Source organism: Colletotrichum destructivum, chromosome 1, assembly GCF_034447905.1.
Source record: "Colletotrichum destructivum chromosome 1, complete sequence".
NCBI classification, from domain to species: Eukaryota; Fungi; Ascomycota; class Sordariomycetes; order Glomerellales; family Glomerellaceae; genus Colletotrichum; species Colletotrichum destructivum.
The window spans coordinates 2,818,000-2,838,173 of record NC_085896.1 but is presented as its reverse complement, the minus strand read 5'-3'; the positions used below and the strand labels follow the sequence as shown (position 1 = coordinate 2,838,173).

Genomic DNA, 20,174 nt, shown 5'->3' with positions numbered 1-20,174 from the left:
GGTCATTTAGATCTATGCTGAAATCCATGATTCCCTGTGGGTGGCATCAGCAGAAACACTATTTCCTAGTTACGAGATGATGCCGATAACCTTAATCACGAGTCTGACTTCTATGCCTATTGCTTTTGGGGATATGGACTAGTACTTGCAACCGGGCTAGAGGTTGTCAAAGGTTACACTAGTTGGTAAATTTGGCAAAGGGATACTGTGGTTGTGATCATAGAGCTTTGGGTTGGGGATTTGGATCAACTGTTCCGTGGTTATACACTAGTGGCCTTGTTCCTCAGTCCCGGGAGCAACTCCACGGGGCTATGGCCAATTTGGTTGTACGAGTGCTCTTGGGAGGAGAATAATCACACTAGGGTGATAAAAAATGACAGAGCACCGGCATGGCCGGCTCTGCAATATTCATGAAAGAGCCTGGACTCTCGATGAGGAACCACGGGAGTGGTTGCTCGATAACCGTACACGTCATCCGACTTGACATTTTTGACTTAGTGTTGATATTTCGAGCAAGCTCAACGTGTACTTGACGATCTGCTAGAGTAGTCAGTTAGCTGGTATGTTCGAGATAATAGCAAGGCCTTTAAATATGGAAACATTCTCAGCCCAGTCTATACGCCTTTGTGCATCATTGAGGTCTAAATGTTTATCAGACCAAGGGGTGCATGCTTCCAACTCTCAAGATCCGCTATTCTATAACATTGCTCATACCTGTTGAGATTTCGTATTAGAACAATGGTAGCTCAGACTGGATAGAGGTCAGTCTGTAGGTCTACATGGAAGTAATATGTGAAGACAACACTAGCCACATTCTGTTACTTCACACCTACCGTTACGACGACATCTCCCGGTCGGTGCCGTCTTATAACCCTTGCAGAAGGCAAGTCTTACTCCTCAACTGGCTCGACATGCAATGCCTCGTGAAGATTATAGTGCTCGACACATTGGTGTCTTATAAACAGTGGGAAACTTGTATCCAGAGTCCAACACAGGTACAATGCGGACACATGAAGCACTTAGGCAAGTGAGTGACACACCGATGTTGTAGCTATGAGGCTTGTTAAAACGTCCTTGACACTGTGTCACAGCCCAAGATATTACCCAACAACTTCCAAGCAGTCATGGAGGCAGTTGGATGTCCCTACAGCTGCTATATTTTCTAGTTTGGAGGCCGGGCGGCGATATCATAGTCGTAAGCAACTATGCATACCTCATTCGGTGGTCCAAACGGAAGCTTTTTTGAGTTGACACTTTTTGGTTTGGGAGGTGGCAGCTTCAGCACCGAGCACAAACAGTCCTTTGCACCCAGTGCAAGTTTCATCAAGGTAACGTTCCTTTTCTAGAAGACAGCCTCTCAATTGCCATCGCCAGTCCAGGCAAGCCGAGATGCGTGCATTGTATCCAGACATCTATTATTATGTAATTATACGGTGTTAGCCATCAGTAGGGGTCTGCGAGTATGTATAAGTCAGCCTGCATCGCGAAAACACGTGACTTCGCGATCAACATTTCACCTTTCCCACGTCGACCACGTACGGACGTCGCATAATACCCAACGTCCACCGTTGCATCCGCCTTTTGTAACAAATAAAACTGGCAGAATTATTTCGGCATCGCACACTTTCCCGATTTGCTCTCCGGGGAGAAACTGTCGAAGCTGCCACCGTTTCAACGGAATTGCTACCGCCACGACTTCCTGACAGCAGTTGAACCGCGAGCATGTCCTCGAACAGCCAGCGGGCGCAATCTTCATCACCCGGCCCCGAGGAGGATCCCGATCTTGCACTGGCAATTGCACTTTCCTTACAGGAACAAGAGGACATCGGGATTGAGTCTGTGGAAACTGCAACAGTTCCGGAAAGACATGTGGAAAAGACCACCAAGCCAGCTCCTGTTACCAATTTCGGATCTCTGATCCTTGACAGGAAGAAGATGGAGGAAGAGCGGCTTGCCAGGCTAAAGAAACGTTCGGCAACCCAAGCTGAGCTGGATGATGATCAGTCTCGGAGACCGAAGATACAGCGGCCTGAAGCGCCTTCAAACCGCAGCACTTCCGACGCATCTCCCGGCCTACCCAGAAAAGCTCCCACAGAAGGAGATTTGCCTAGTCTGCCGTTCCCAAATGGCGTGTTCAAGCGGACCTGGGCACTCGGATACCCTAGAAATGGCGAGGATATCAAAATCGAGGAAGTCCTTCAAAAGGACAAGCTGCAGCTGGCCGTGCTCTCATCCTTTCAGTGGGATGAGGAATGGCTACTCGGAAAGGTCGACGCCAGACAGACCAAGATGCTGCTCGTTGCTTATGCAAACAACGAGGCCGAGGTGCGTACCCAGATACATCAGAGTCGCGACTGAGCTTACTATGGCCTGATAATTGTAATGATGGCTGATAATACTATTCACTCTACCAGAAAGCTACCATACGCGCGAATGCCCCGATCGGCCTCGTCAGGTTCTGCTTTCCGCCAATGCACGGAGGGTACATGCACTCCAAGCTGCAGATCCTGAAGTATGAAGGGTAGGCTCGTCCCCATTGTTTAAACTACCGGCGACCATTGACTGATTTGCAGTTATCTCCGCATCGTAATTCCCTCCGGCAATCTGGTTCCCTACGACTGGGGAGAGACCGGTGTTCTGGAAAACGTTCGCTCATCAAACCACCGGCGCACCCTCTACCATGTAGCTGATCTCTCGCAGATGGTTTTCTTGATCGACCTTCCCAGGATCGGGGGTACGCATCAGACTGCACCCCCGGCGGGGACGGCGTTTGGAACGGAGCTCCGGCGCTTCCTGCGAGCTCTCGGCCTCGACGAGAAACTGGTCAAGAGCCTGGACAATTACGACTTCTCTAAGACAAGCCGATATGGCTTCGTTCACTCCATGTGAGTTAGACTGTGATCCTAATTGAGACCACCATGATTGACGGCTGACAACAATTTCCAGTGCGGGCAGCCATGCAAATGACTCCTGGCAGCACACAGGCCAGTCTACCGGCGCCCTCCCGGGACGCGAGGGCTTCACGTTCGCGACGAGTCCAAAACTGACTGATCCAATTAGGCTACTGTGGGTTGGGAAGCACTGTTCGAAGCTTAGGCCTGGCCACCGAGGGACCCGTTAACATCGACTACGTGGTACGTACGTGGTGTGTTGGCTGAGCAGACTGCCCAGGTCTTGGCGGTCAGCGTTACAGGGGACGTTGCTAATCAATTTGTCATCCAAGGCATCATCACTGGGCTCGTTGACCCATCGTTACTTAACGGCGATTTACCATGCCTGCCAAGGTATGTGCCGTTGCGAGCAAGCCTGCCGTTATTTGACAGGTGGTAGATCAGCAGCATGTTAACCCCTCGCAGGCGATTCTGGCATGAAAGAATACGAAGCCAGACAGTCCAAACCGACCAGAAACAAGGCCGCAAAAGCTGGCCTGGCCGGTTCTAGACCGCTCGGCGAGGGGACGATTCAATGGCAGCATCATTTCCGCATCTACTTTCCTACCGAAAAGACCGTTTCTAGTAGCCGGGGCGGTCGATCTGTAAGTTGTGTGCCGGCCGGGATCGCCGCGGTACCGGCCGATCCTGCTGCCCAAATCCCCCATGTCTTACCCCCGTATGCTCATCTCGCGTGATCATCCAGTCTGCCGGCACCATTTGCTTCCAAGAGAAATGGTGGAAATCGTCCACCTTCCCCCGAGAATTACTACGAGATTGCCAGAGTGTCCGAAGCGGCTTGCTGCTGCATAGCAAAGCCATATTCGTCCGGGGGCGCGCGGGCGGCGACGCAGCCTGGGCATATGTGGGTAGTGCAAACCTGTCGGAGAGCGCCTGGTAAGTCAAACGGGAATCTTCGCGATTGGTGGAGGCCCGCCCGCTGCAGTGAGTGGTGAGGGTGGGTGTACGAAGCGTGAGGGGTGGTCTCAAGATGGACAACAGCAATGAGATGGCCTAAGGGCAAGGCAACGAAACGACATGGATCTACCATAAGGCTGACATAAATCGGGCTTTTAGGGGCCGACTGGTGAAGGATCGGGAGTCGGGAGCGGTCAAACTCACCTGTCGTAATTGGGAGTGCGGCGTGTTAGTTGCGGTGGAAGGCAATCCAACGGGCACCGCGGACTCTGGAACAAGGCCAGGAGGCGACCAAGATGCACACTCGCACCGCCATCCACGGGCGCGGGTGCAGGCGCAGGCGCTGGAGGGGTACGCCAGGGATGAGGAGACGTCGACAAGCAGGGAGGGTGCCGCTGCGACGGCGGCGGACAGTGAGGAGAACCGGCGGCAGCAACAGCTCGATCGGGACGAATCAGCGGGCCTCGATGAAGTGTTTGGAACGACTGTGCCCATCCCGATGAAGGTGCCGGCGGGGCGCTACATGTCAGATGAATCGGCAGCCAGCCGGCCATGGTTCTTCATGAAGGCCGACTGAGAGACAAGGATGGGGGTGCGACTCAACTGAGACACCCCTTCCTATGGGAAGGATTGATCAGTGGCCGTAGCAGGGGGCGCATGGGGAGCGAGCGAGCGCGCGAGAGAGAGAGAGAGAGAGAAAGAGAGAGAGAGAGAGAGCGTGTGCGTGCGAGCAGAGTCCCTGGCGAAGTGTGGTGCGTGTGTAAACCTGAGAGCACGGACATGGATCTTCACAGATGGGCATGGCGTCGTCTCAACCTGGAGCAAGCCCCGGGTCGGCCGGGCTAATTAGCCCTCCGATTGCCGTGCTAATGTTGCCATGCCCAAGCATAGGTACCGTTCTGTGCTTCGTTTAGCACGCCCCCTCCTTCCTGGCAGTGTTTCTGGTGGGCTGGCTAGTCTGCTCTCGGGTAGCGTATGGAGCTAGTACATACTAGGTATCCGTCGGACCAAAGTCAGACTTACAATTGACATACGGGATGTGCATGTTACCCTGTTCTGCCATGGGGCCAGATGGGCGTGGGAACGAATGCTGATGAATGGTGGATCGCGGGATGCACTGGCAGCCGTTGGCGGGTCGAAAGTGCTTTGGGGAGGGGACGAGACACTAGACCGTGTATCCGAAGACAATATGGATTGAGAATGTTCCACAACACGCGGTTGCGGACAATTAGACGCACATTCGAGTCTTCCACAATCCCGAAGGACAGGGCGGGCGGCCCACATGCCGGACGAATCCGGCGGATTGGGTATGGACCGACCGGGGCCCATGGTGACGGTACAGGCGTGCAATATACTCAAATACCAATCAACAGTGGGGAGAAAAAGAGGGGGGGGGGGGGGGGGGGGGGTGCTGTCAGACAGATGTCATGTAACAAATGTGGAAGCAACAAGATGTCGATGCATCCGTACGTAGGGGGCGGGATCGATGGGAAAGTGGCCGGTTGATCAGGGGTGGATGTGATACGACAAATGGGTGCTGGTGGCATGTATGGGTGCATGGGTGATACTGCGTGAGGCAGTATCATGCAGCGCCGCTGGCGGCGCTGTGGCGATGACAAATGAACAGGGAAAGCGATATGAGCAAGGCGAGAACGAGAGAACGGCTCCTTGGCAGCAGCGGGGACAGTGATGTTGTGGTCGTGATGCGTGAAGTGGGCGGCGGAATGTGATGGATCAAACCGCCTGTGCTGTGCGTGCAACACTCGATAGTGGACGGTGCGACCGATAGCGGTATGTTCTGCTCAACGAGTTCCAGGTGGAAGAAATGGGGAGTCGCCCCCCTTAGAGTTGCCATGCCAGTATCGCGTACCATGTCCAATTTCCCTGGAATGCGAGGTGAAAACGGCGACGCGATGGGCTCTACCTCGAGTCTGGCGGGGAATAGAACAAAACATAAAAAACCAAACAAAACCTCACTTTCCATGTTTAGCAGTGAGTGAGTTCTAGAGCCACACATGATCTCGAACCTCATTTGTATGTGAAGCTGACTTTGGCCAAATGACCATGGAAGGTGGTGAGTGAGTGCGCGCGCGTTTGATGCGGTGTAGTGCAGATACACTACGAAGTACGACGTACCTAAACCCGCATTTGGAAGCTTGGCAAAGTCGGGGTCCTGGTAAAGTTGGGCCGCTAGTGCGAACTCCAGATTCTGAGATCGCAGGCTTGGTAACTGGTCTTCCTTTTTGGCTCGCTTTCTTGTTGCTCGGTTTGTGGCGTGAGTGGTGGTTGGGGCGTGGTGGATTTGACGTGGGTATTTGCGTGGGTAAATCTTTCTTTCCCCTCTCTTCTTCGCCGACCGCTCCCATCCTATCTCTTCCAAGTGGTTGAAGCTGGACGCCGACCCCACCAACTTCTCGACATCTGCCTGGCCTGTTGGGACTAGGACCATTGTCGATTCTTCCTGTACATGCAACTATGTGTCCTATGTAAGGAGGTTTGTGCATATCCTAGGGCGTAGTAGGTTTTTTTTTTTTTTTTTGGTTTTTTTTTGTTTGTTTTTTGCTGCCATTGTGGGAGAGAAGGAGAGGGAACTTTCAGGGAAGAGGGAAGGATGCCCATGCATGCATGCATGCATGTATGCATGGGGGATCCTGATCGGCAGTGAGAGGCCAGATTAACCTACTGCTGTGAACATTTTTTTTCTTTCAGGGGGGGGGGGGGGGGGGTTCCCTTTCGTTTTCCCTCCCAATGTACATCGTAGTAGTTCCATCCCCCTGCCCCTGTCCCCCCCCCAAAAATAAAAAAAAATCTCTCTCTTCCAATTCTTCACAGGTTCAATCTGTCTTTAGGTTGCCAGGTTACAAGTTACGTGGATGTGTGGCACGGCGCAGAAGCAACAGATCCTTGCCACCTTTGGAATCGCTCCCTTCTTTTAGTTCAGGGCTATGTCAGTGAGTCCGCCCAGACGTTTTGGCGGATATTTCTGCTCGGGGAAATGGTGGAGCATCGATCAGCCTTTTGCTGGAACTGCCATCCGCAGTTGATTGGTCCGACAAAGGGTCAACTCAGTTGGGGAGATATTGAGAGCAAGATGCTGGGTTGAATTGGGTCGAGTTGCGCCGAGTTGAAGGAGGGGGAAATTATGCAACTTCAGGGAAACGGCCGGCCGAGGGAGGAAACAGTGCCGGACTGCGGACATGTTAGGACCGCAGGCGCCGGTCACTTCCACTTTGTCCACCTCCTACCCCCCTCCATCGTAGGCTATATTTCCTTCGAGTTTTCCTATATTCTATTTTGGATGGTTCTCGTCTGGTCTGAGGCGTCTACCTGAAGCCTCTTGGCTAGCCATGCTGTCCAGCGCCTGCAGTAATTGAGATGTAGGTATGCCGGGGGCTGCCCAAGGGCAGTCCACAGGCTTGGTAGGTACGCAAACATTGACTAGGTAGGTAAGGTAGCCTATACTTAGCCAAGCAGGGCCAGTGCCATGGCTAATTCGGTTAGGCGGATAACGTGACATAGCGCCGGTACCCAATCCACACAAGCCAGATGGGGTATCGCGTGGTGCTTGACTGGGCAAGGCGCGCGGGGGGACATTTGCTTGTCTGTCAGGACGGGTTACGTACACGCTACTCCAGTCAAGAAATTATGTCGTAGCCAAATAAATTGAGTTGACGGGTAACACAGTGTGTATGGGGAACGGCGAGAAATATGTTTGGTGCGCCAAAGAGCAGACGCTGCTGGTGATGACTAATGCTAGTAAAGGCCATGAGAACCTTCCGTTCACCGACTAGGTCTAGGGACTCCGGGGACCGCAACCAATATCAACCTTGTTCTGGGGCAGCGACACAGTAAAGAGTCGGGGCTGGACAATGGCAGATGATTTGGAATAGAAGAAGGGGGAGGCTCTAGTCTATTTCCCATAGAATCATGGGGATTTTCCTGATCCGATCTGCGGATCTCTCAACTTGGTCAGACAAAAAGGGCGGAGACGGAGCACTTTTGTCGGGATCCAATTACATGTACCCCGCCAACTGCTACACGGCAATTTCAGTGCTACAATGTCCCCGGCAGAGACCATGGGAGGAAAACATGCCTAACGGGCGCACATGGATGTGGGGGGGGGGGGGGGGGTGAGCCTGAAGTTCCTACGTTGCTTCCAGTCTTCCCACTCCACAGCAGTGATGGGGGTTGCGCCACTTTCTCGACCAACTGCCAGACGAGCTGCACCAGGATTAACATTGATTTGACCGGCTTGCCAGGTGGTGATGGTGGTGGTTGTGAGAGGTGGCGGCGGCGGCTTCGGGCCCAGGGGAGTGGTTCACCAGGGGCATTTCAGGGGGGGTGGGTTTCATCACGGGGGTTGTTGGAGCTCTTCGTTCGCGGCATCAATTTTGACAAGCCAGTCGTCAGACCAAAGGTAAAATGGGTCACGAAGCGCATATCCCTCTGAGCGGCAGTGGGAGGGAATGTGAGGCAATGGAAAGCCCGACTCTCTATAACTCCAATCCTAAGTGAGCTAGCTCGTCGAATATTGCTGCCCTGTTTGCCGATACGTCTGTTCGAACTGACCTCATACTGCCTTACCCTTCACGCTCTCGTCCTGGTCCAGCCTGCATCATGCTAGAGGCAGTGAGGAAAGACGAGCCGTGACTCGAATCCAATGTAGAGGGCGAGGACGGGGACGATGTATTTGAAAATGAAGGCTAGCATCGAACTACTGTGCATGTACAGCCGTACCGCGTATCTCCAGCAGTCCAGAATGGTTCGCCACAAGGCTGCTAGCCATATTAAGTACGAAGTAGTATATGTGCCAAGTTTGTGTATACCGGTGCGACCTGAAGAGGTACCACCTTGGCTACGTATCTCAGTGGTGTATACCACGTACGAATACCTTGTGCACCTCAATGTCGGGCTGGCGGGTAGGGGTCCCGGAGTCCTTGCTGGACTGCCGTATGTGGAATGGGCACGATGCATCATGGCTAGAAGCCGAGACTGGGGGGGGGGGGGGGGGGGGGGAGCAAAAGTCAATTGAACCCAGTCCTGGTCAACCGGCCAGACGCACACCGATGACGACGAGCAAGTGAACCGACGCCTCCACACGCATGGCCAGCAGTGTCAGTAGCCGCCAAGGCAGAGCCCGTATCATCGTTTGACAGACGCGTCGGCTCCCAGAGGCTGGCGGGCCAAGACCAGTGTCTTGGCATAATGGCTGCGCACAGGAACGATGTAGTAGAGAGAGGGATGAAGCTCTTGGGAAGTGTTTTGGGGGTAGCGAAAGCATCAAGGCTTGGCTCTTGGCAAAAAACCACCCGTTGTCGTCATGCGCCGCCTCTATTGAACTTGCGTGCTACTCCGTCTTGCTTCGCTCCGCCGCAGACTTTTCGCATCACGCGGCGTCAGTCCGCCTTGATGAGCGAGCCAAGCCGAGCCAAGCCACAAACCTGCAAGCCGGAACGATAGGAATGGCTCGAAGCAACAGTGGAGGTAGCGGCCAAGGAAGGGGGGAGGGAATGGGTCAAGGTCATGGGCACGGGTCGATTGGATTTGGGGGTGAGAGGAAGCCGAAACGGTGGTCGTGGTCAATCGGCGCCGGCGGCTGTATCGGCATCCGGCGTCCGGCGGGCAGACGTAACTGTCCGTCCGGGAAGGTAGACAAAGGGGGGGGAGGGGGGGGGGGGGACGACCGGACAGGTAGGAAACACCACGGGGGGCGGGAGAGCATCTCGACCTGATCTGACACCGCAGAACAGGCTGCGGGGCCCGGGGTGGGTTTCGAGGGCGATGAAGGGGCGCGGGGCGGGGAGTTGCATCGTGACGGACGGATTTGCAATTCTGTTGTCCATCCCAAGCTGGTGCTGAAGGGTGACAAAGGAACCAACCATAAGCTAGAGAAGATGCGCGACGAGGATCTGGCAGCTTGTTGCTCCTTTGATCTAGGCCCTCTTCAAAATGGACCCGTTGCAAACCGCCCAGACTCCCCAGTCCTATGAGGTGACAACAGACGTGAACCCCCCCCACCTCCCATGTCCCATGCCAAGATCATCGCGGCATGGCGGCAAGTCTAAGATGACCCGTCGCAAACGCCTTGCGGTGAAGGCTGGGCATAGGCAACAGGCAACAGGCAACGTTGGAGCGCGCCGGGTTTTACGCGGCACTGCGGCCGAACCAAGCAGCAGTAGCGGACACGGCAGCCGCGGCTGTTGCATCTCGTCTAGCTGCCGGTTGGCCATCTACGTTGCGGGGCGGGAACGAGCTGGGATCAAGGCCTCAACGGGCGGCGCAGGTGACCAGTCCGGCGGTTGGCCTTAGGACGGGGGCGGAGGGGGCGATGAAAGAAGGCTTTCTGGGTCGACTGATGACATGACGAGACTGGGGTATCCTCATCCCTGGGACGGACATGTCTTTTTGTTTGATTGAGTGCCATGGGCACCGCCCTGTACTGGGTTCCTCTTTCGGTCTGCCCCCTCACCCCTCCTCGGTTGATCTGACATGGCCTTGTATTGACCCATGGGCTAAGCTGAAGATGCGTTGGCGGGACTGCCACAAGGGGAGGAAAGACGAGGGGGCCACGATGCAGTCAGAGCTACGCTTTGGAGCATGGGCCGAGAGAAGAGAAACGGAGAGAAGGGAAATCGAGAAGATGGGGAATGCGATTCGGCAGCGTGGAAAGGAGAACGGGGGAGTGGGACAACGAGACCGAATGCACTCTGGGGGCAGGTAGCCAAGGCATGCAAGCCAATGAAGCTGCCATGTGCTTGGGCACACGGCGTAACGCTTGTGAGGTTGAGAGAAGGCGATATTTGGACGTTTGGGAACAGCCGCATCGCGTTGCACGGGACCTCCGGGAAGTGAGGTTCCCATAGTATCCGGGTCCGGGCGGCTGACAGTGGGCCGTGACAGGCCCTTGGGACACCACGACGGCATGTTGGATGACTCTCTCTGTCAATGAGACATAGTACGGGCAGTGTAGGTACACGGAGACAGTCACCCCGTGGTATGGAAAGTTTTGCGGGGCCGCCGCCGGCTCTTGCGGAATCTTGTCGGTGGGCAGTGGTCATCGGTGGGTAGCACAAGTACAGGGGGGAGGGAACCAGGGACAGAGAAGTCTCGAGAGAGGGGAGAGAGGGGAGAGAGGGAGAGAGGGAGAGAGATAGAGAGAGGAGAGAAAGACTCACTCTCTCATCCCCCATTCTTCGGGCTCTCTAAGCCGGGAAAAGACGAGGCTAGCAAGCGAGGATAGAAGACAAGGGCAGATGATACCGATCAACCAAGGAACCCAATGGGAACGCGGCTGTGCACCGAATCTGGTCGGAAAGGTCAGCTCTGTCTCTGTCCGTCGGTCTGTGGCACGTTTCCAGTCGCCGTCATCGTTGTTTCTTCCCAGGGCCCGGCATGATTGGTACGAACACACACCTATCATGTACTGTGCATGCAAGCTGTGCCGCACGCATGCTGCAGCCAACGTGGCACGACATTCCAAAACTCCCGTCACCCAGGTGTGACACTGGTAAGGCTTAACACGACAACATGGCATTGGATCCGGAGAGGGGGAAAGGTAGGTGCCACGCCGTACTGTACGTCTAGCACGATACAGTATCATAGCATGGCAACTACACGTCAACTATGCCATGCAGCCGCACTGGCATCTCGGCCGGGTCGGCTCTCTGTCTCGTTTTGTTTGGTTTTGTTTTGGCCTTGGCTGCAATCGTTTGTCTTTGCATACAGGCCAAGGCAAGAACCATCTCGAGTTTGTTATCATGATACGCCGTCTGGGTCTGATCCTTTGGTCCCATCCATCATACCGGGGGGGGGGTAGAGAGGAGTCACAGGAGCTTGGTCCGCCAACCTCGAATCTGGGTGGAAAACCACTCCGCCAGCCTGTGTTCTTTCTTACACGAGGGGGCGGGGCAGCTAACGAGGTTTGAGACGGGAATCGTGGCCTGTTCCTGGAGTTCATGGGTGTACCGTGTGGCCGTGCTCCCGCGAGTCGTACGCACATTGGTCGGGTGGGTTGCGCTGCAGGAATCATCGGAAACGTCGACAAGCCCCATCATCGTGACAGGCCCTGGCCAAGAGTTCTCTCTCGGGGAACGAGTGCGACGCACAGAGGCAGGCCGTCGCGCGGGCCGGGGGTCGGGGACGCCTTGCGGTGGGCTACGGGGAGCAGGCCAACGGGGAGCGGGGAGCCCAGCCAGCGTGCGGGCGCAAGTTTAGAGGGGCAACGTGAGGCCGGTAAAAGGAGGCATGGATGGGGCAAGCAGGATGGGACGACGCGGTGATGATGAGAAAGGGGCGGGGGGGGCGCATGTGTCTTTCGCTCTCGTGCCCTCTTTTACTGTCCGTCTTTTGTCCGTCGTGTTGATCATTTGTGGGTGTTGTCAGTACTCTGTATCCGTACTCGGCCGTGAAGCCGTATTCGTCTTGTCGTGAGATGCGAAGAAGGGGAGCGCGGTACTGATCGACGTCCATCGCAAGAAGCCATGGCCATCCATTCGTCCTCCCAGCCCTGTCGTCTCGACTCTCGCGATAGTCTTTCGGCCCCGTTGTGTCACACTGGCCTGTCCCAAACCCCGGTCTTTGGCTCTCGACCCCCTTCCCTGCGCGGCCCCCTCCACCGCTGACTCTCGCTCCAATAGTGCCGTCGTTGATGTGAGAATTGGACGAGGCAATTGAACTGATGGATGGTGAACAATACATGGTTAGATGAATGGGTCATGCGCAGAATTACCAAGTCGCTCGGACGCAGAGAGGCAGTTCGAACCCCCTGCCATTGTGATCTAGTCGCGGAGACCCGCGGATTGCTGTCCATCCATCCATCTTCTTCTTCTTGTTCGACCTCACCATGCCTGTTTGGCTGCGAGCTTTGCTTTGACATTCAAGCGTCTATTTGTTGAAGGGGCTCACCACGCGAGGCGAATCGAAGACGGACGACAAGGCTAGCAAGTAAACAAGCCAGAGACAGGCGGCCATACAAGGTGTGCTCAGGCTCTTTTGGGGCCTCGCAGGGCTATAACACCACTTGGCGCAATACACACAAAAACAACGACATGAAATCAGACCACTCCAATGTAGGATGGTAGACCACCACACCTTGCCTCACACACTAGCCAGCTTCGGTGGTATGCGCGACGCCCGCTCATGCGTACCAACGTAGGAGTCCAAGAACGTTGGCCGGGACATTGGCGTCAAGACGAAATGGCTCCTCCATGGATCCTAGCAAAAGACTGATGAGTGATGAGCATTTCCCCGCGGAAACAGTAGTCCTCCTGATGATACTCTCGCGTGCCTTTTCTTCCAACCTTGCTGCAGCCCATTCTGCCCATCGACAAGAGGTGGCTTTCACGACCAGCCCTCCAGCCTTCTTTGGTTGGGTCACATCTTCTGCTTGTGGTCTTAAGGCCCAAAAATGGCTTACAGAATTTCAGCAAGAGTCTGAACTGACTCGGAATGGGGGATAGTTGCAGTTGAGTCACTTCTTGGGATCCCTCTCCCCCTTGCCAAATTTGTCTTCAACGAAGGGGGGTCGGCCGGCCATGGAGGTCACGGGGATTGGCTTGGAGACTGGAGATGGAGAAGCCCCCCTCCTGGAAGTAAGTAAGACGAAGATGGAGCTGTTGCCCCAAGGGCCTGTGCCACCATCGAGAAAGAAACAACATGCATGCCGCATCGGCATTTCAGGCACGCTTCCGGTATGTCGGGAACGGGGGCGATTAGCTGCATTCTATTTCGCGAGTGAGCATGATTGGCTGATCAAGGCGGCCGTTGACATCTCGCCGACGGCCTATTCTGTTGACACTCGGGTCTTTGCGCGTCGAACAAGAGTCCGGTCGGCCGAGAAGCAGCGCTGTATGGCGGTAACTCGGACTCTGAGCGTTGGAATGGCCCGTGTAGGACATCTTGAACGTCGTCGGTGAGGTTCCTTGCGGCAACGCTCTCCCGTTCGAAGGTCGGCTTGCTCTCTGTGATGAAGGGTTGAGAGAAGAGGACCGATCCCTGTTGTAGCGACGGAAGCAAGGGGTTGGGCTAATGAGCAAGGTGAATGACTCTTGCTCCATCCCCCCCTCTGGCTCTGGCGCTCAGGGTTCTGATGGCGCCACTTTCACTTGGGGATACCGGAACCTCTGATTCAGCAGAGATGGTTGTCGTAGGGGATGAGAACAGTAGAGCAGATACCATGATCGTCGGCATTTGCCTAGTGACAGCGTCAGGGGACTGATACGCCGATCGTTCCCTCCATCCATTTATCAAGCAGTCAAGGATGCGACGTGAAGAGCAAGTCGATTTCGACTAAACGGTGCGGATGCGTTCATCGTGCCTCACCCGGGACGACTTTGAGAGCTTTGGGATAGCACGAGCTTAAACTATTCGCCGCGTCGCCGATTATCATGTGCGAAGAGATGAGATGTTGCGAGATGGATGGATGGTGCTGGCGTACTGGACTGGAAAGACAAGGACACCCTTCCAGTTGCAAACTCGGTGAGCCCCTGCCACACCCCCCCTTTCTGTCCCCCCTTTTTTTCCTTTTCTCTTTCTCTCTTCTGCTCCGGGCCAGGCGCAGAGCCGAGTTCTGGCGAGTCCGTAGATCGACCAGAGAAGGTCTGACCCTGTGAAATAAGGCCTGACGTATGGGGAAAGGGGGGGAGAAATGGATTGTTGGTATCAATTTTCAGATCCAGGCACACAATCGGCGCCAAACCTGTCAATACGATGCACGGGCGTGGGCCGCAGAAGAAGAAGAAGCAGCAGCAGCAGCAGATGCAAAACCACACGGGATGCGATGCGATGCAGTGCCGACATGCAGACGTTGGTGCCCCGAGTTATGGGGGCCTGAGCCTTCGCCGCCTCAGGCATCAAGGTTCCCATGTTCTCAGGCAAAAAGGCACGCCGGGACTGGGCGGCCTGGCCAAAGCGACCAGGCATAAACGTAATCCAGTGCGTGTCTTTTGCCGACAAACGCCGATTCCACCCCTGTACGGGGGGAAAAGCACCTGGGTAGGTAGGAACTTCCCTAGAAATATCCGTACACGCTTCCATACCACCGCTCGCTTTTGCCTTCAACACCAGGCATGCCCGCCCCACCCATCTGTGCGCATGCGAGATGACCACGGTCACATCACCATTATTATCGGAGGCAGCTCCGACAACGGGCAACTAACTGATGTCTGGGCACGTAAGGTTCCGGCACCAAGATGCATACCTAGCTTTGGGATGCACCGTTTTGGTGTGCCGCAAACATGCGCAACCTCCATGGGATACCGGGTGTAGCTACTCGCTGCGCCAGCTTGGATGGAGTTCGTTTCCGCCTCGCTCCATCCATGTTTTACGATGTTTACCGTGTGTTGCTTGACCAACTTGCGGCACGGGAACATACATGTACGCGCACTCCCACAACCACCACCAGAAGCACATACGCTTTTTACCGTCTTGGCACACTGGCTTCCACCTTCCTAAATGCCAATACTGGAGTCCAGGTGCCCGCTAGTGTGACGAAACGCACAGGCACTTTTGTGGCACTGCCTGAAGCGCTAAAAGTGGGATGCCGGAGAGCAGATTGCAGCCGCAAGTGTCGTATTTGGTACCCAGCGGATATTGCCGTTCTCCGATTCCCTTTCTGCCCCCTCCGGAACACTAGCACTTTTACCTGGTTGAACGCGATAACGACGTGGGCTATTTTGGGTCGTTAACCACATTTGTCTTGGCGAGCATCGAAAAACCTGTGTGAGGGCACATCGGGGGGTCAGCGTCGTTGGTGTGCCATCGGCTCTTACGTGTTCTGCCACCCAAGCAGTAGCTTTGGTCGAAGCAATTAGACGAGTCTAGGTATTTTTGACATGCATTCATTTTTTCGGCCATACTTGTGGTCAGTGTCCTGCCGTAAACCAACGCCCGTCTTTGGACGCATTGGCCCGGTCCAGGGTGTGCTTGCAATCATCCCCCAACCCACAATTGACTTTTGCGTGGATCGGTGTGCGACGAAGCTGATGAGAGCTGTGTACATCGTAGAGATTGTCTCCAATACGGATATATGCATTATGTGCAGAGTACCTGAATCCGATGGCTTACTGGATGCACTAAGCCTGTCGCTAGCCTGCGTTTGCCTTGATTTAGTAGCCGACCCAGGTTCTCCAAGAGTACTGCCACACCTTAACTGTGGCGGCGTCCTCGTGGTCTGGTTAGATGTTGTGTCGAGACATCTACTGATGTGCGGTATGCCAGAGACGAGCCTCACTATTGCTTGGCGCGAGTGCCTCATACAAATACATAGCATTTCATGTATTATGATAATCAGCATATCCGACCCACTACCAAGTGTTCCTCTGCTCAGCCTGGATAGCCGACCTGTCAAAAAGTACATGCGCGGCTCGCCTTGAGGTATCAATTAGGAAGGGTGACACTCCTAGTCATCTACCGTTCGTTGCTCTTTAAAACCCAACCTTCCAGCACAGAATGTAGGTGTGTGAGCTATGGACCCATGTTGAGCCGGGGTAACATCGCGATGCCAAGGAGTACTTGAGCGCAAATACAACCCCGTAAAGGCAAAGGTACAATGCATAAACAGCAAATACCTGTAGTCGAAAACGAAACCGATCATGTATTATCCTCGCATAGCTCGTTCAACAGTCAACCTTCTTCATCCTGTTCTCTGCTCTTTGCTCATTGGGGCTACCCACACTCAGTGTGTGATGTAGTTGAAATTGTGTTCGCAGTCGGGTGTGGAAAAATTCGGACTCAGACGGCGTTGGGAAAAGGGTGAAAGTATGGGTGCGAGCGCCGAGAGCAACCGACGGCCACTCACTGGTTCGTCTATTACTTCGCCCACCCCTGATGTGTCATCCACGCGCCCCGCACATGCATTGTCTTCTTCCTCTTTGCAGGTGCCCCCCTTCCTTCCTTTCGCACGTCTCTTTCCTACCACCATTCGACTCGCCATCTTCATCCATTCTTTCAACCAGCCAACCATCCATCGCCCGCCCACCCAATTGCTACCCATGTGTTGATCATTCTTCAATCTCTCGGGGGCCCGAGCCCCCCACCCCGCTGGCAGCCCATCGTAAGGGTCCCTACGTCCCCTGTCCTCTCCGGCTTGTGACTTCTGCCCTTGACAAAGCCGGTCTGGTCTGCCTTGTACTATGAGCGAACAGACAAGCTTGTGGCATGAGTTCTTTCTCTTGACCCCTTCTCTCCCTTGCCTACGGACCTTTCCCCTTCCGCCCTTCCGCCCTCCCGCTGTTTTACTCTTTCCCTGCTGGTCAATTGTTTCCTTCCCGTGCCCCCCCCCGTCCCCCCTTCTTCATCAACTCCTTACCGAGTCGGAGGAGTGGTTGTCGGACTCGGACAAGTTCAACAGGGAGGCACCGAGCCTACCTTGCGACGTTGTTCTAAGCAATCATCAGATGTGCCTACCCGTCAATTCGATCACTTGGTTTTCTTTCAATCGACCCGGCGACGGACTCGAATCATTGATTGCATAGCAAGCAGTTTGCACACCCTCCGATTGCTCCCAAGATACTTGTAAGTAAGAGGTGTCATCAATGGCTTACTGTGTACGGATACTCCGACTATACCTACTGTTCCAGTAGCGTTCAGGCGAGAGGCCCCCGGCCCTGGGGGGTCTCTATCCAACTCCCGTCAATTCGATTTACCGTTGTCGCCCTTGAGGACTTCGGCGCCAACCACACTCCAGCTCTTTCGATGCCGCCCCTTCTCGGACGTTGAGGGGAAGAAAATAAGAGAGGTGACGACGAGTGGAGCTTGAGCTCGTGACATCGAGCCTAGGCAACCGTTGGCATAGTATCCTTTCCTACATTTCCGTTCCAGACACTGGATCGAGCTTCGTCATTATCCCAATCTTTCACAACCCTCCTGCCCGAAAATCTGACTAGGGTTAATTGAGATCCTGGGCCTGGTCAGGTACGAATCAATACCCGCGCGGAGTTCCAAATGAGCAAAGCCGACAAGCCACAGCTGGTTTCGACAACAAGCACAGCCACTCCCCTGTCTTCCTCCGTTCGCTCTCTCGACCTTCTCGTGCAGAGAGCCTCTCCGGTTGTCATCCGCCCATTCCCTGCTTTCCTGACACAGCACGAAGCTAAAAGTGTCTGGCACTGCGAAAACGATCCACAAGCACCGGCCACGGAACGACGCACGTGTTCTTAGGTAAGACCGCCTGTCTGGGATGATGAACGCCCAAGTAGGTACCGCCGAGAGGTGCGCGCTGCAAAGTACGTACTGTTTTCTTTCGATGATGTGCTATCTTCTACTTGGACATCCCCTGTGGTTCCGGCACTCTGCCGACGCACTTCGATACCGACGCCGACACAGACACTGTGGCCGATATCAACTCGGGAATTTTGACAAATAGGTGATTGGTCGGTTAGAAAGCCCGGTCTACAGCAGCTTCCCCAGCGGACATGAGCGAACCGCAGTCCCAACGCTGCGCCCAAGCACCAGCCGCGATGGGACCTTTCTGATCAGAATTTATTGTAACAGACCATGATGTCACGTCACGCAAAGTGCGGACATAGCACCAAAGGAGGAGGTTGAAAGGTTGGTTAGGCGAGGCTCAAAGGGGGGGGGCTCACAAAGTAAGATGACCTTGATAACCTGGAACAGTTGATCAGACCGACAAAGGGAGCAATGGGATGGCATCCGAATCCACGAACTGTGAACATTGTTTGCCAACCTTATGGCGACAGTATGTCGGTGCCACAGCATTAGATGCGTACGACGTAAACATCATCGTCGTGGACTTGATGAATCACGTGTACTGGCAAGGCGAAGAAAGGAGGTTCAGCGCAGACTATCCGGAACCAGTCCATTGGATCTTGTTGGGCTCAACCCCGTTCCGTCCAGCATCAGGCCGGTTCATTCGGGACAAACAATCGAGGGAGACGCCCGAGGTAAGAATTGACATTGGTCTGTTTCTCGGCCGGGTCACAGCGCGGATTCGGAGCAAAGCACCCTTTTCCCCCTTTCCATGGGCGCGCTCAACATCCCCACTGTTGGTTGCGCTACACCCACTTTCTCTCACAACACACTCACTGACCACCAATATTTCTGTCCTCGGGACAGGTGTCCATGGCAGTCGGGGCTTTCAGACGCCCCCCTCTCCTTCGTTGTCGGTACATGACTTCGATTTTCTTACCTTTTCCTCGGTACATACACTGTATTTTCTGCCGGTGTTGGTTGACGCGGCAGTTGCTGCCTAAGAAGTTTTGCCATATGTTGCCATGCCTCTCCATGTCTCGCGATACCTTGGCTCTGCAATGCAGGCATGGGATATCATGGGCCACCTCGAGTCCAGAGACGGATGTGCGAATGTACCCGTGTGGTCAGGCGAAGATTTAGCTTTTCAACGTTGACGTTACGGGCGCCGCGGTCGCTGGTTGCTGGTCTCTGACTGACGGGCACGCAATAATATCGGCCTCGACCATGGATGGCTGTTGGTCTCTGCGCACCAGGTGCCTGTGTGCCGACGGCAGCACATATACGTAGCATTTGCATGGCTCAAGCGCTCCGTGCCGTGTGCAGACACGATTTTCTGTCTCAGGCGCTCCCGAACGGGGCTTACTGGAGCTAGCTCATGGCGTCGACATGCTACTTCTGCTTGGCTTGACTTGTGGTACCTCTGAGGGCAACTGGGTTAATCTTTTGGGGTTGGTTTTCCTTTCTATTATTGCCAGTATCTACCCCACACCGACTGACTGTCTTTTCTTTCCCGCAACCTTTTCTCACTTTAAAAATAACCATGCGGTCTATCGAGTTGTGGCTGGGGCTCCTTGCCTTTGCCCTCCCTTCCGTACCCTTCTCCCCTACGCCCTGCTCAACTATGGGTTGTCTTTCCCTAGGTCGCCTTACCCTTGGGCCTTTGGGTCCCGTCCACTTTGGGGGTGGCATGAGGTCAGGCAGCCATGGCATGTGGCAGAGACACGTTGGGTATGCATTTTTTGGTAGCAGTATTGGCGGTTTGTCGTCCCAGTGAGACATTTGACGAAGACGAAGAGGGAACAAATGAAGACATGGTACAAGAGAGGAGGAGGGGAGCAAGAGTCAAAGTCACATGTTGTGGAGAGTCGTGGGACGAGGTAGGTACCCAGCGTTCCTGGCTCAATACGGAGAACCTGCCTTTACATTCCATTTCTTGTTAACATCGAGGAGGGGGTACCCACCTTGGTGAACTACTTTCTCGCGCATCAAGCCCGCCCCTTCCCTTCCCTCTGCTTTCTTCTCTCTTGCCTTAAGTAAATCTCCCACTTCCGTCCGAAGGCACTAGGCGCTAATTCCGAGGAGGGCGAGGGGCAAGGGCTTGGCAAGCATGTCCACTGA

At 54.6% G+C, this 20,174-nt stretch overlaps 1 protein-coding gene across 1 annotated transcript; it reads left to right on the top strand.

Annotated features, from left to right (window-relative positions):
- The first annotated feature begins 1,517 nt into the window (after positions 1–1,517).
- Positions 1,518–4,825, top strand: CDEST_00857 (Putative phospholipase D/Transphosphatidylase, ubiquitin interacting). Its single transcript, XM_062917016.1, has 9 exons — positions 1,518–2,325; positions 2,415–2,521; positions 2,574–2,885; positions 2,947–2,984; positions 3,061–3,134; positions 3,224–3,284; positions 3,357–3,535; positions 3,637–3,827; positions 4,008–4,825. The coding sequence occupies exons 1-9, from the start codon at positions 1,723–1,725 to the stop codon at positions 4,423–4,425; spliced, it is 1,983 nt and encodes a 660-aa protein (XP_062773067.1). The 5' UTR covers positions 1,518–1,722; the 3' UTR covers positions 4,426–4,825.
- The last annotated feature ends 15,349 nt before the right edge of the window (positions 4,826–20,174 follow it).

Excerpts from the sequence above, each read along its gene's own strand:
- CDEST_00857 (XM_062917016.1), top strand. The coding sequence starts at position 1,723 with ATGTCCTCGAACAGCCAGCGGGCGCAATCTTCATCACCCGGCCCCGAG. Across the intron at positions 2,985-3,060 it reads TGACTCCTGGCAGCACACAG|GCTACTGTGGGTTGGGAAGC; the intron begins GCCAGTCTACCG and ends TGATCCAATTAG. Across the intron at positions 3,285-3,356 it reads GATTTACCATGCCTGCCAAG|GCGATTCTGGCATGAAAGAA; the intron begins GTATGTGCCGTT and ends AACCCCTCGCAG.